General features: G+C 35.3%; 1 protein-coding gene and 1 long non-coding RNA gene across 4 annotated transcripts in view; both read right to left on the bottom strand.

Moving 5' to 3' along the window:
* Window positions 1-12,521, bottom strand: part of gramd2aa (GRAM domain containing 2Aa) — a 77,206-nt gene that overhangs the window by 53,685 nt on the left and 11,000 nt on the right. For all 3 annotated transcript variants that reach the window (XM_087262116.1, XM_087262117.1, XM_087262118.1), the window contains exon 2: window positions 6,188-6,289. In XM_087262116.1, the coding sequence (XP_087118242.1) occupies window positions 6,188-6,289 (102 nt within the window). The remainder of the gene's footprint in view (window positions 1-6,187; window positions 6,290-12,521) is intronic.
* LOC147843258 (uncharacterized) lies at window positions 2,372-5,378 on the bottom strand. Its single transcript, XR_015496440.1, has 2 exons — window positions 3,635-5,378; window positions 2,372-3,579 (listed from the first exon to the last, which is right to left on the bottom strand). It is a non-coding gene; the product is annotated as an uncharacterized LOC147843258 (long non-coding RNA).

Here is a 12,521-nt window from a genome sequence, read left to right as displayed (position 1 = left end):
TCTGATATAAATAGTGGTTAGCATTTTGTAAAGCTAAAGCACATTTACATATACAGGTCTAAAAATCCCTCTCTGTATAAAACATTAGCTGAGTTTGGAGTATAATGATTTAATTGGGATCATATTCAAAATGAAAATACACAAAAGAACATGTTGTGAAGGAATTTGTTTACTTTGGAGGTTACTGTTACAGGGTTGCAGCTTTCTTCAAAATATCTTCTTTTGTGTTCAACAGAAGAAAGAAAGTCATAATGGGTTGAACTATTAGAGGGAGAGTAAATAGTGATTAAATTATCTATTTTTCTAAAACTATCCTGTTAAAGGAACACAACAGGGTAATTTTTCAACACAATCTCACAGCAATTCGTAACTATTTAATTTAGTGGCTAATTCGTACATATTCGTACAATCTAATTCGTACATTTTAGTACGATTTGCGTATCCCCCAATGACGGTTGGGTTTAGGGGTGGGGTTAGGTGCCACGCCTCCTTTTTAAAATCGTACATTTTCTTACGACTGAACTCGTACGAATTCGTTTTCTTGTGAGATCAGGCTTTAATTTTCATACGTATTTAATCATAATCATATTTTTCATAATCATATTTTTTTCATAACAGCTGGAAGCCAAAAATAAAATAAAAATGAAGTAAAAAATGAAAATAAAGTTAAAGCATTAGTGTCATTGTATTTTCTTCGATAGCAAGTGGGGGTTTGGGGGCTCTACGCAGCAGATTTCCTTTGCATATAGGTAGAATCGACTATAGTATTAGTATCGAGGCAGTATCGATACCATTATTGTATTGTACTGAAACGGAAACTTATTTCTAAATGTATGAAAAACATTAGGAACAACTAACTAACAAAACCACAAATTCAGACACAGCACATATTCAGTGTAGTCTTATCCTTTTAAAAAGTTATATATTTTTCTTGATGGGACTATAATATTATTCATTAATTCATTTTCTTGTTGGCTTAGTCCCTTTATTAATCTGGGGTTGCCACAGCAGAATAAACCACCAATTTATCCAGTACGTTTTTACATGGTGGATGCCCTTCCAGCCGCAACCCATCTCTGGGAAACATCCACACACACTCATTCACACTCATACACTACGGACAATTTAGCTTATCCAATTCACCTGATCCACATGTCTTTGGAATGCGGGGGAAACCGGAGCACCCAGGGGAAACCCATGCGAACGCAGGGAGAACATGCAAACTCCACACAGAAAAGCCAACTGAACCAGCTGAGGCTCGAATCAGCGACCTTCTTGCTGTGAAGCGACAGCACTAATTGAGATGAAACTTAATTTGTGTTCAAAAAATTGTGTATGTGTGTGTGTGTGTGTGTGTGTGTGTGTGTGTGTGTGTGTGTGTGTGTGTAAATGTGCACTTTAATTTTTTCACTAAATATATATCAGAGAGGTCAGCATTTCTCATACACAGCCTCATTTCAGATGTCAAATTTTGTAAATATCTATCTTTTGAATTAATCAATCTATTAAAAAAAAAAAAAAAAAAAAAACATTAGCTATAGAATGCATGCATTATAATCTTTCTTTCCAGGTGTCAGTGAAGAAATGAAAAAAACAATAGGCCTAATACAAAATTTAATACGTTTAAAATATGCAAAATTTATCAGATTGTAATTTCTGTTAATGGGTAAACAGCACTCGTTAATATTTTAGCATGCTTTCACTTTTGCATTCAACATTAAACACACATTTATAGCAAGCCCTGATATAGTCATTTTTCATGTGACAAGGAGCATCTGTTAAACTGCGTATTGCCAAATCAGCCAATCAAATGACAGCAACTCAATGTTTGAAACAGTTTGAAACTCTTGATAAGATTTGACCTTCATCACAACCATATTATTTATTGTGTGCTGGATATTATGATGACATATACGAGACCGCGAGAACAGAGAATGCGTCCCCTGAGATATGAGATGCATGCGTTTTTCCTGAGGTCAAGTGACCCTCATGTGTTTTTAATGGAATTTTATTTAAACATTACAGCATTCATACAACGAGTTATTGTTTTTCCCTTTTTAACAATATATACACTATGCATAAAGCTTTACAAATATACATTGCACAGTACAAATTAAAAAAGATTTTAATATGAATTTTAGCAAAAAAAAAAACAGCCTTAGTGTGTTTATTGATTAATAAAGAGTTTCATGTTTGTTTACTTTCACCGTTTTATTTGGGAAAACTCCTGAGATAAATGAGTTATATCTCTGAACTTGAATAAATCTATAAATCCATGGCCTAGACTGCAGCTTTGCACAATAAGTTTGGCCGTAAAAGAAATGGTCGTGACTAACTGAGCCTGGTTTCTCTCAAGGTTTTTTATCCTTCATTTTTGCCAGTTGGTGAAGTTTTTTTTTTCCTCAGCGCTTTAGCCACTGGCTTGCATAGTTTGGGACTTGTAGAACTGCACATCGATGGATTACTCTTCAGTGTTTGGACTCTCAGCAGTGAATATTAAAACACTGAACTGAACTAATCTAAGCTGAACTGAACAGTTTCAATTCACTATGATCTTTTATCTGAAGCTGCTTTGACACAATCTACATTGTAAAAGCGCTATATAAATAAAGATGAATTGAATTGAATTGAATCAAGACATGTGTGCTGAACAGTCAGAATTGTTCTAAAAAGCTTCAAGATGGTAGGTTGCATTTAACCAAAGTTGAGTAAACTAACTGTAGTGATGAACTGTCCTTCTACTGAAGCACAAGTTTAAAGTACTATTTTGCAGATGTTAGCAAAATGCGAGTGCCGAGACAGCATCAACAAGCTGTGCACGTCAAAAGGACACTAGATGACTGCAGCAGCGCAAGCCTGTCAACAAAAAAACAACAACTGCAAAGCAAACTCCTTCCATCACTACATGGATCGCCACAGATTGCAGAGGCATCAACATTGTTGAGGACCGTACCAGTTACCATCAAGGCAATCTACTGATACAAGAATACGTTAATGTATGAAACTGAAAAAAACTAAAAAGGTGAGTCAGTTTGCAGAAGGTACTTTCATTGCTCATTGCAGACCACTGGACTTTAGTACGTAACCAAAAACTACCTCTGCTAATAGTGCAGCTAATCGATTATTCACTTTTAAAACAAGAGAAAAACAATCCATTATAACAATTATAAGATAATACAACTTGTAGATCTGCTTCCTTAAACTAGATTGTCATGCATTTCCTCATGTCAACACTGCGAATGTGCAGCAGAATCATATATTTTAAATTAGCTATCAATCGAGAAATCACAAACCATGAATGTGATTAATGCATTCAATTGCTTTAAATCAATCGACAGCCCTAATTTAAAGATATAGATGAGGTATAGACAACCTGCTGACATTTAAACCAAAAATCTGAATGATGAAGAAAGGTGATTTGAGAAATATTGCAAGTCTCTGAGAATTTCAAAAACTGATCTGCTTTTCAGCCAGAACTTGAGATGCAGAATTGCTGGGATAGTTCACACACAAAAAAATGTAATCACTTGTTCCAAATCTTTATAAGTTTAATAAATGCTGGAAACCTGTAACCATTAACTTCCATAGTATTTGTTTTTCATACTATGGAAGTCGATAGTTACAGGCTTTCAACTTTCATCAAAATATCTAGTTTTGTTATTTTAACAGAAGAACGGAACTCATAAGTGTTTGGAACCACTTGAGGACATGTACATTTTCAGGCAACACTTCATAATAACACACAATAAATCATTTATAAAGCATTAGCAAATAGTGAAGTTATTATTTGTTAAGCATTAACTCTACATTAATAGACGTTAGTAAGCTTTTTTTGACAACACTGCGAATTTGCAGTTAAATCATTTATTTTAAATTTGCTATTAATCGAGATTAATCAGAGACCATGATTGAGAATAATGCAATCAATACATATAAATCATTCGACAGCCCTAATGTAAACATATAGATGTGGTCCAGACATTCAAACAAAAAATCTGAGAATTTCAAAAACTAACTGGCTTTCCAAAACCAAAGACAACTTGTCTCTGCCTGAACCTGAATTACTGACTTAAAGTTATAGTAGTCATAACAATTTCAGCCCTTGTTCCAAACCTTTATGAGTTGAATAAATGCTGGAAACCTGTAACCATTAACTTCCATAGTATTTGTTTTTCATACTATAGAAGTCGATGGTTACAGGCTTTCAACTTTTATCAAAATATCTAGTTTTGTGTTCAACAGAAGAACAGAACTCATAAGTGTTTGGAACCACTTGAGGACAAGTACATTTTCAGGCAACACTTCATAATAACACACTATAAATCATTTATAAAGCATGAGCAAATAGTGAACTTATTATTTGTTAAGCATTGACTCTACATTAATAGATGTTCATTCATTTATTCATTTTCTTGTCGGTTTAGCCCCTTTATTAATCCGGGGTCGCCACAGCGGAATGAACCGCCAACTTATCCAGCAAGTTTTTACGCAGCAGATGCCCTTCCAGCCGTAACCCATCTCTGGGAAACATCCACACACTCATTCACACACACACACACACACTCATACACCACGGACAATTTAGCTTACCCAATTCACCTGTACCGCATGTCTTTGGACTGTGGGGGAAACCGGAGCACCCGGAGGAAACCCACGCGAACGCAGGGAGAACATGCAAACTCCACACAGAAACCTCAACTGAGCCGAGGCTCGAAGCAACGACCCAGAGACCTTCTTGCTGTGAGGCAACAGCACTACCTACTGCACCACTGCCTCGCCCCAGTTTGGAAATTAATAGATGTTAAGAAGCATTATTTTTTTGTCAACTGCGAATTGGCAGTTGAATTATATATTTTTAAATTTGCTATTAATCGAGATTAATCAAAGACCATGATTGAGAATAATGCAATCAATTCATATTAATCATTCAACAGCCCTAATGTAAACATATAGATGTGGTCCAGACATCTATATGACAAACAGACTAATCTGATAATTTACTAACTGATCCGCTTTCCAAAACCAAAGACAACTTGTCTCTGCCTGAACTTGAATTGCAGACTTAAATGAAAAGTTCAAACAAAAATTTCAGCACTTGTTCCAAACCTTTATGTTAAATGACTTCTGGAAACCTAGAACCTTTAACTTCCATAATATTTGTTTTTCATACAATGGAAGTCAATGGTTACAGGTTTTCAGTTGTTTTAAATATCTAGTTTTGTGTTCAACAGAAGAATGAAACTCATAAGTGTTTGGAACCAGAGGATAATTACATTATCCAACAGTATCTGGATGCAGCCTTTCTGATGCAAGCTGAGACTGCGATGCAATGTCAGACACAATGCACTCAAATGGAGCTAGTGACATCACTGTGACGGGTAGGGTTAGGTGTTGGGAAAGGTGAGCCCATTAAAAAGCATTGGATGCAGCCCAGATTGCACTGCACTAGGTCTGCACCCAGACCTCACATTTTCAGGCAACACTTTCCAATCACACATTATGAACCATCAATAAAGTATTAGCAAATAGTTAATTTATTATTTGTTAAGCATTAACTATATATTAATAGAAGTTAGCAGTTTATAACTATGGCAACAAGAATGAGTGATATGTGTCATATGAGCCTTTAATTACCATTTATAAGGGATTTACAAAGCATAAACTCCTCATTAGATTTGGTCAGAAAACTAGTTGAAGTTAAGTAAATAAAGCATTTATTAACATACTATTAATATATGCCTGATTAATAACATATATAAATGCTAATTTGAATAGTTTATTAGTTATTTAAATACACATTCTGAATGACCTTAAAAATACCATTGTAAACAACTGGTTTGTAAACAATGCAATTTTTTATTTAGTAATGAAAACTGAATCATGAAGAAAGTATGAAAACACAATCATTAAGTGCATTACACACGTGCTTCAAAGTCAAGAATACAGCATTTGTAGCTGTGGTTAAAAACTGCTTACTAACATCTATTAATGCTTAACAAATAATGAATTAACTATTTGCTAATGCTTATTTAATGATTCATTGTGTGTAGGTATTATAAAGTTACCAATTTCATTTTTGAGTGAACTGTCTGTTTATTTTGTTCTTGCATAAACTACTAAAACAGTTTATCTATTGATTATATAACGATGAAGCTTAGTGTACTTATACAGTCACGTAAGAACTTGCCTGAAATGCATGTCATCGTCCTTCGAGGGCTCCGACTGATCATGAGGCGTCAGGAGCCCGACATCTTCAGCCTGATCCTGATGATCACTCATGCTCTTAGGCCTGCAATGTAAACAAACACACACATTAAAACGTGTCACACACACTCATAATGAGCAAACATCAACATTCAGCCTTTAACCTCAGCAAAAAATAAATAAAAACACACGCTATTTATGGAGTTCAATTTAAAAGGTGTGATAAATGGAGCACCGCTGCTGCTGAGAAGACTGAATTACGGTCACCATTATCGCCGCGTGTTGTCCCGACCTATTTTTGCGCTTGTTATATTTAATTGGGGAGGTTCATTAGGTTTGAGTCATCTCTGTGTGCAGACGGACCGTTTCCTGTTTTTGAAGGTCACAGCATTTGATCTGCAGCTTAATGCACTCCTGAGACTTAAAGCACACTTCTGTATCGAGCATACACGCTGCTGATGTGCTCCAAATCGCCTAACTAGCAGATCTCCTGCAGGCTTTGTGCTAATGCACACAGGACAGAAACCAGAAGAGGCCTGAGTGCAAGGTATGGAAACCCTCTGTGTTTTAAACTTGAGTTGGATCACAGATAGTTCATCTTTAATAAAGCTTTTAATAACCTTTATGCACACCTATTTAATAAGAAGGACCTTACTTTATGTAAGACCTCAAATTCGGTGACATTGTCTATGCTGAAACTTGGCTCTGAGCTATTTTTTTTAGAAATATAAAAATTTTAAATAGAAAACAACAGGTTACAATTGATTCACAATTAATAAAGAAATTACTGACACATCTGCAAATCATCTTATAATATCATCTTATAATATGAGTACTGTATATGATAATAAAAACGTATATTATATTATATAATATAAAAGTTTTGTGTGTGTGTGTGTGTGTGTGTGTGTGTGTGTGTGTGTGTGTGTGTGTGTGTGTGTGTTCATTCAGTCCTATCCGCTTGTTAAGTGGTGACGTGTTTGTGATGTATGTAATACTGTTTCCGGGTCCAAGCCACCATTTATTTGGGTGTAGAAATCATTCATTTATGATCACGTTTTATTCCTATCACACATTAAAGTTAATATTATATAAAATCATAGTGTATACAATAATCTCTGGGCTTGCTGCATAACAAATACCAAAAATGTAACAATTTATAAAAAAATTAATCACTTTCTGGCCATCGGATATTAGCATGGACAAATATACTGCGATCGTGATTTTCGAAAGCATTAAATTGCTTTGTAAACGTTTATTATTACCATTTCATGAGTTTCCCCATTCAGTTGAATACCTGGAAGCCGCTTCGCGACATGTCACACTTAACAAGCGGATACATTTTTTTCAGTTGGTTCCAGATTGTTTGCATTTTCTATTATTGTCAGGAGAAAATTTGCTTTGGCTTTTAGCATGTTTTTGACTACTTTATTTCTTAATGTTGTAAACATTACTAGCCTACACTGTTAACAATGTCCTGTAGAATCTACAGTTAAAAGCATTACTGTTGGTGTTATCCAATCGCAATGCAGGATCTGAAAGCCCCAATTTCTGCAAATCCCTCCTTACAAAAAGAGTGTTCCTTCTGATACAGACTGTCACTGTTGTGTTGTTAAGGTTGTACAGAGAGTTGAGCACCCCTGAAAGTCTGCAAGACAGGGGTTTGGAAAGCAACAAAATTCCTACTATCTTCAAGAACTTCCAATGCAATCTCCCAACATTTTGTAAATTTATTTTATTTTTTATTTAGTTACAAATTCCTATGAATTGTTTATGATCTCATTTGTACATTTGAGTACAATTTGACTGATAGCTTTAGGAGTGCGGTTCCTTATAAAAATGGCACGTTTTATACAAATAAAATCATAAGAATTTGTACAAATCCAATTTCCTGACAACATGTAAATCAGTGTTCCTTGTAAGATCGACCTGCAACTTCACCTTCAGTAACTTTTCTGAAATCCACATCTGTGTGTTCCAGATTGTCCAGATTTCTCAAGACTTTATAACCCTCAACTTTAAGGATCCAGTTCTCCACATGTTCCAGAATGGATCTTCATGGTGTTACATGAATTTGGTATTTCAATTTCTTTTCGGCTTATTCCCTTTATTAATCTGGGGTTGCCACAGCGGAATGAACCGCCAACTTATCCAGCACGTATTTACGCAGCGGATGCCCTTCTGGCCGCAACCCATCTCTGGGAAACATCTACAAATTCACACTCATTCACACTCGTGCAATACGAACAATTTAGCCTACCCAAAGCACCTGTACTGCATGTCTTTGGACTGTGAGGGAAACCGAAGCACCCAGAGGAAACCCACACGAATGCAGGGAGAACATGCAAACTTAATTAGACTCAAGTTTATCTTTCCTCAAGATAACTCAGAGTAAGTCATCACAACTGCATGGTCCATTTAGTAGCTGTTAGTTACCCTTGCCTATTCATGTGTTAATAAAGCTTCATTTATTACAATTGTGTGTGTCTTGTGTTAATAGTACGAGGCTTATCAAGTTTAACAATATCGAACAAAATCTCAAAGAAAGTGTGATGTTATGGTGTATCTTTTTTTTTTAACTGATGATAAACGTCCTTAGATGTACTGTATTTCTGACTAACTATTAGGGAAAGCCTTTCTTTTCATCTTGTTTCCACTGCAGGGCAAATCTCTAAAGAGGTGTCACTAATGTGTAAATGTAGAGAATCATGTCAACACTCGATTGTCTTCATGTACACATCAATGACACCTGTTTAGTGATTGTGGTGAGAGATCGTCCTTGAGCTCCAGTTTCATTGTATAAACTGTTCTATATCTATTATATTCCTCCAATAATGATAAACCTGCCTTGAATGTTGAAGGTTAACATATGTGATGGTTCATATGTGATGATGTAAGGCACTCTCAAAACCAGGCCTTTATGTTTGTGCCATCTGGATGCCGTTACAGGTCAGTGAAGGCAATTAAAGCAACCTTCAAACAAATCTTTGTGCCATACACACTTAATCTTTTGAATAAAATAGGATTGTAATGTTCTTAGGTGAGGTCAATATTTTTAAGTATATGCATTGTGATATGAGAATGTTTTGTTGTATGTAAAGCGAGACTAATACCGATTTTCAGCCTCGAATGGACAATAAATTAACAATAACAATAACCAGTGCCCTCCTTCTTTCCCTCATCATTAGAGCGCATTTACCAGGCTTCAGCATCACAGGATAACTGCTAATCCATTTAGCCAAATCAACTTTGACCTACAGCAACACAAGCCTCTCTTAAAGACACAATGTGTATTTATTTGCTACCTGGCAACAACATTGATGACAATATTTCCACAGAACAAAGGTGATAGTTGAAGTTAAAATTATTAGCCCAGCTGAATTATTAGCCTTCTTGTATATATTTTCCCCAATTTCTGTTTAATGGAGAGAAGTTTTTGTCAACACATTTCTAAGCATAATAGTTTTATTAGGTAATTTCTAATAACTGATTACTTTTATCGTTGCCATGATGACAGTACGTAATATTTTACTAGATATTGTTCTAGATACTAGTGTTCAGCTTAAAGTGCAATTTAAAGGCTTAACTAGGTTAATTAGTCAAGTTAGGGTAATTAGGCAGGTCATTGTAAAACAATGGTTTATTCTGTAGACCAGGGGTTCCCAAACTTACAATGCCAGTGACTCACACCCCCCAATATCCTGTGAGGTGGTCATAACTATATAAACCTTACACACCGCACACAACATAGGCCCAAGCCTATTCATCATTTAATTTTGAAAAACTCCACTCAGAGACCATCCTCCATGTTCAGTTGTGGCCTGTATTTTGTTTTAATGTACGTAAGTGCCGTAAAGGTGTCAGAGAGTTTAACCTGGTGCCATAAAATCAATGTGCTGTATCTTTAATATAACATAATCACCCTATGGCTCACAAAAAAATCGAAAGGCCTATGGCTTTTTATTTGCATGTTGTTTTTTAAGGTAACTATTAACTACTATTTTTCTTTTGTAGGTTATGGATAAAATATGCAAATTCTAATAGTTTAAAAAATGTTTTTTGAAAATCACTAAGTGACCCCCCTCATTGTCCTACGACCCCCACTTTGGGAACCACTGCTGTAGAAAAATGGTTAAAGGGGCTAATAATATTAACCTTAATATGGCTATAAAAATGTGATTGTTTTTATTTTAGCCAAAATAAAACAAGTAAGACTTTCTCCAGAAAAATACAGTTTAAAAAAATCCTTGCTCTGTTAAACATGAATTGAGAAATATTTGAAAAGAAACATAAATTTACAGGAGGGTGAATCATTTTGACTTTAACTGTATATGTTTGCTCTTAAGCCATGATATATGATATATAAAACAAAACAGATACTTTTTTTTTTTTAAATATTACATATTTTTACTGTAATGCTGATAATACTCAGTCATATATTGCCCAGCCAGGTGAAATGTCAACACTATGAAAAATCAAAAGATAGTTCACCGAAATATGAAAATTATTCTGTCATATGATGATGAAAATTATAAAGTAGAATCCAGCTGTTTTGAAATTATATATGTATATATAATAAACTTGAATTTAATTCATTCAAGTGAGAAATTATTGATGACGAACTGTTAAATTGCTAGAAACTAATGCACATCAGAGGTGGTTATGCATTATTTCCTAATAATTCAATTGCTCAGAATTATTGTGCTTATGCTAAAGTTATGCTTCCGCACCTAACAACATTGCTCAGATGTTTTATTTCAAGACATTTTTTAGGTTTCTGTGATGAGTCTTTTGTAGAGAGTTCATGCATGTACTAGTTTCTTGCACATCTCATGCAAAGCCTTGTTTTATTTTAATTAGATTTAGGCTGAATGATTAGAAAATCATTCAGCTAATTATATGGAACTGTAATGCAAGACTTGCCTATAGAACTACTTAAAAATTTATTTAGCTAAATTTTTGTGTTGAACCACAGCAGAGGTCACCATCCTGGTCCTGGAGGGCCGGTGTCCCTGCAGTGTTTAGCTCCAACTTGCCGCAACACACTTTTGTGTTTCAAGTATACCTAGGAAGACCTAGATTAGCTGGTTCAAGTGCGTTTAATTAGAGTTGGAGCTAAAATCTACAGGACACCGGCACTCCCGGAACAAGTTTGAGACACCTGAACTACAGTATGAGTTTGTCTATCTTTAATTACCATAGCACTTCAGACATGTCTTTCAAAATAACATTTTCAGCTCTGTGAAAAAACTTGCTCTCCTGCTTGTGAAGGTGAAAATGAAAGTGAGGTGCGTTTCTTTGTGAGCAACTTATTATCTTGTATAGATTTAGAGGCTGTATTACCAAATTATTATATTTTTACGGGAAAGACTTCATAAAATATGATGCCATTCTAAGCTTAAAGGGGTGGTCCACTATGATATCATATTTTAAACTTTAGTTGATGATGTGTAATGTAGCTGTGTCAACATAAACAGCATCTCTGAATGTAATATGCTCAAAGTTCAATGCAAAGGGAGACATTTGCTTTTACAGAGTTAGCTCAGCAAAGCCTACAGCGAATGTAATTTGGGGTTTTTAAGGGTGTTTCAGCTACAAAAAAAAAAAAAAAAACATCGGGCTAGTGAGACCACAAACACTTCAGGTTACGATCATTCCCAATGCGCATACAACCCGCACAGCAACGGGGCGTGGTCAGAGATGCCGTAATGGTATAGCAGAGAAAGCTAAAATGCTATCCAAATGCTGCTATTTTCACAGAGTGTGTTCTGTTTCAATATTTGGACTTCCAAAGGACAAAACACAAAAAGAGACGTGCTAACAATTTAATGCTATAGTAATTCTAGTGGTTAAAGGTACCATGAAGTGCTTTGAAATGTGCATTTTTTATTCAAGGGCTGAAATAATCTGAAAAATGAAAAAGAGAGCGGGACATAAATGCCCAATACTAATTCTACCCCTTATCCCTTCCCCTTACCCCTCATTTTGCGTGTTCACGTGAAGGGGTAGAGGTGTCCCAATTCTCTTTAGCTGGAAGGCGTAGGGCTTAGGGGAAGGGGTAGATAGCCCTTCGAACAGAGATTTTTCAGGACCACACTTGAAACCAAGGGGTAAGAAAATTTCCCAGAATACATCAGCCACATTGGCAGCAGTTGCACCCAAATGTCAGGAGATCCAAAAATTTGTATTTCTTTGTCATTACAAATTTTTATGACAAACAAGCACATGTTTTAATATATTCATAACTGCGTACTTGTTTTACCGTCATGCTTAAAAAAAACGCTAAAATAAAAAGCGATAAATTTCGCTATCTATAA

The sequence above is a fragment of the Danio rerio genome, chromosome 7 (genome assembly GCF_052040795.2).
Source record: "Danio rerio strain M-AB ecotype USA chromosome 7, GRCz13ab, whole genome shotgun sequence".
In the NCBI taxonomy this organism is placed as follows: domain Eukaryota; kingdom Metazoa; phylum Chordata; class Actinopteri; order Cypriniformes; family Danionidae; genus Danio; species Danio rerio.
This window is presented reverse-complemented; position numbering and strand designations above follow the sequence as displayed.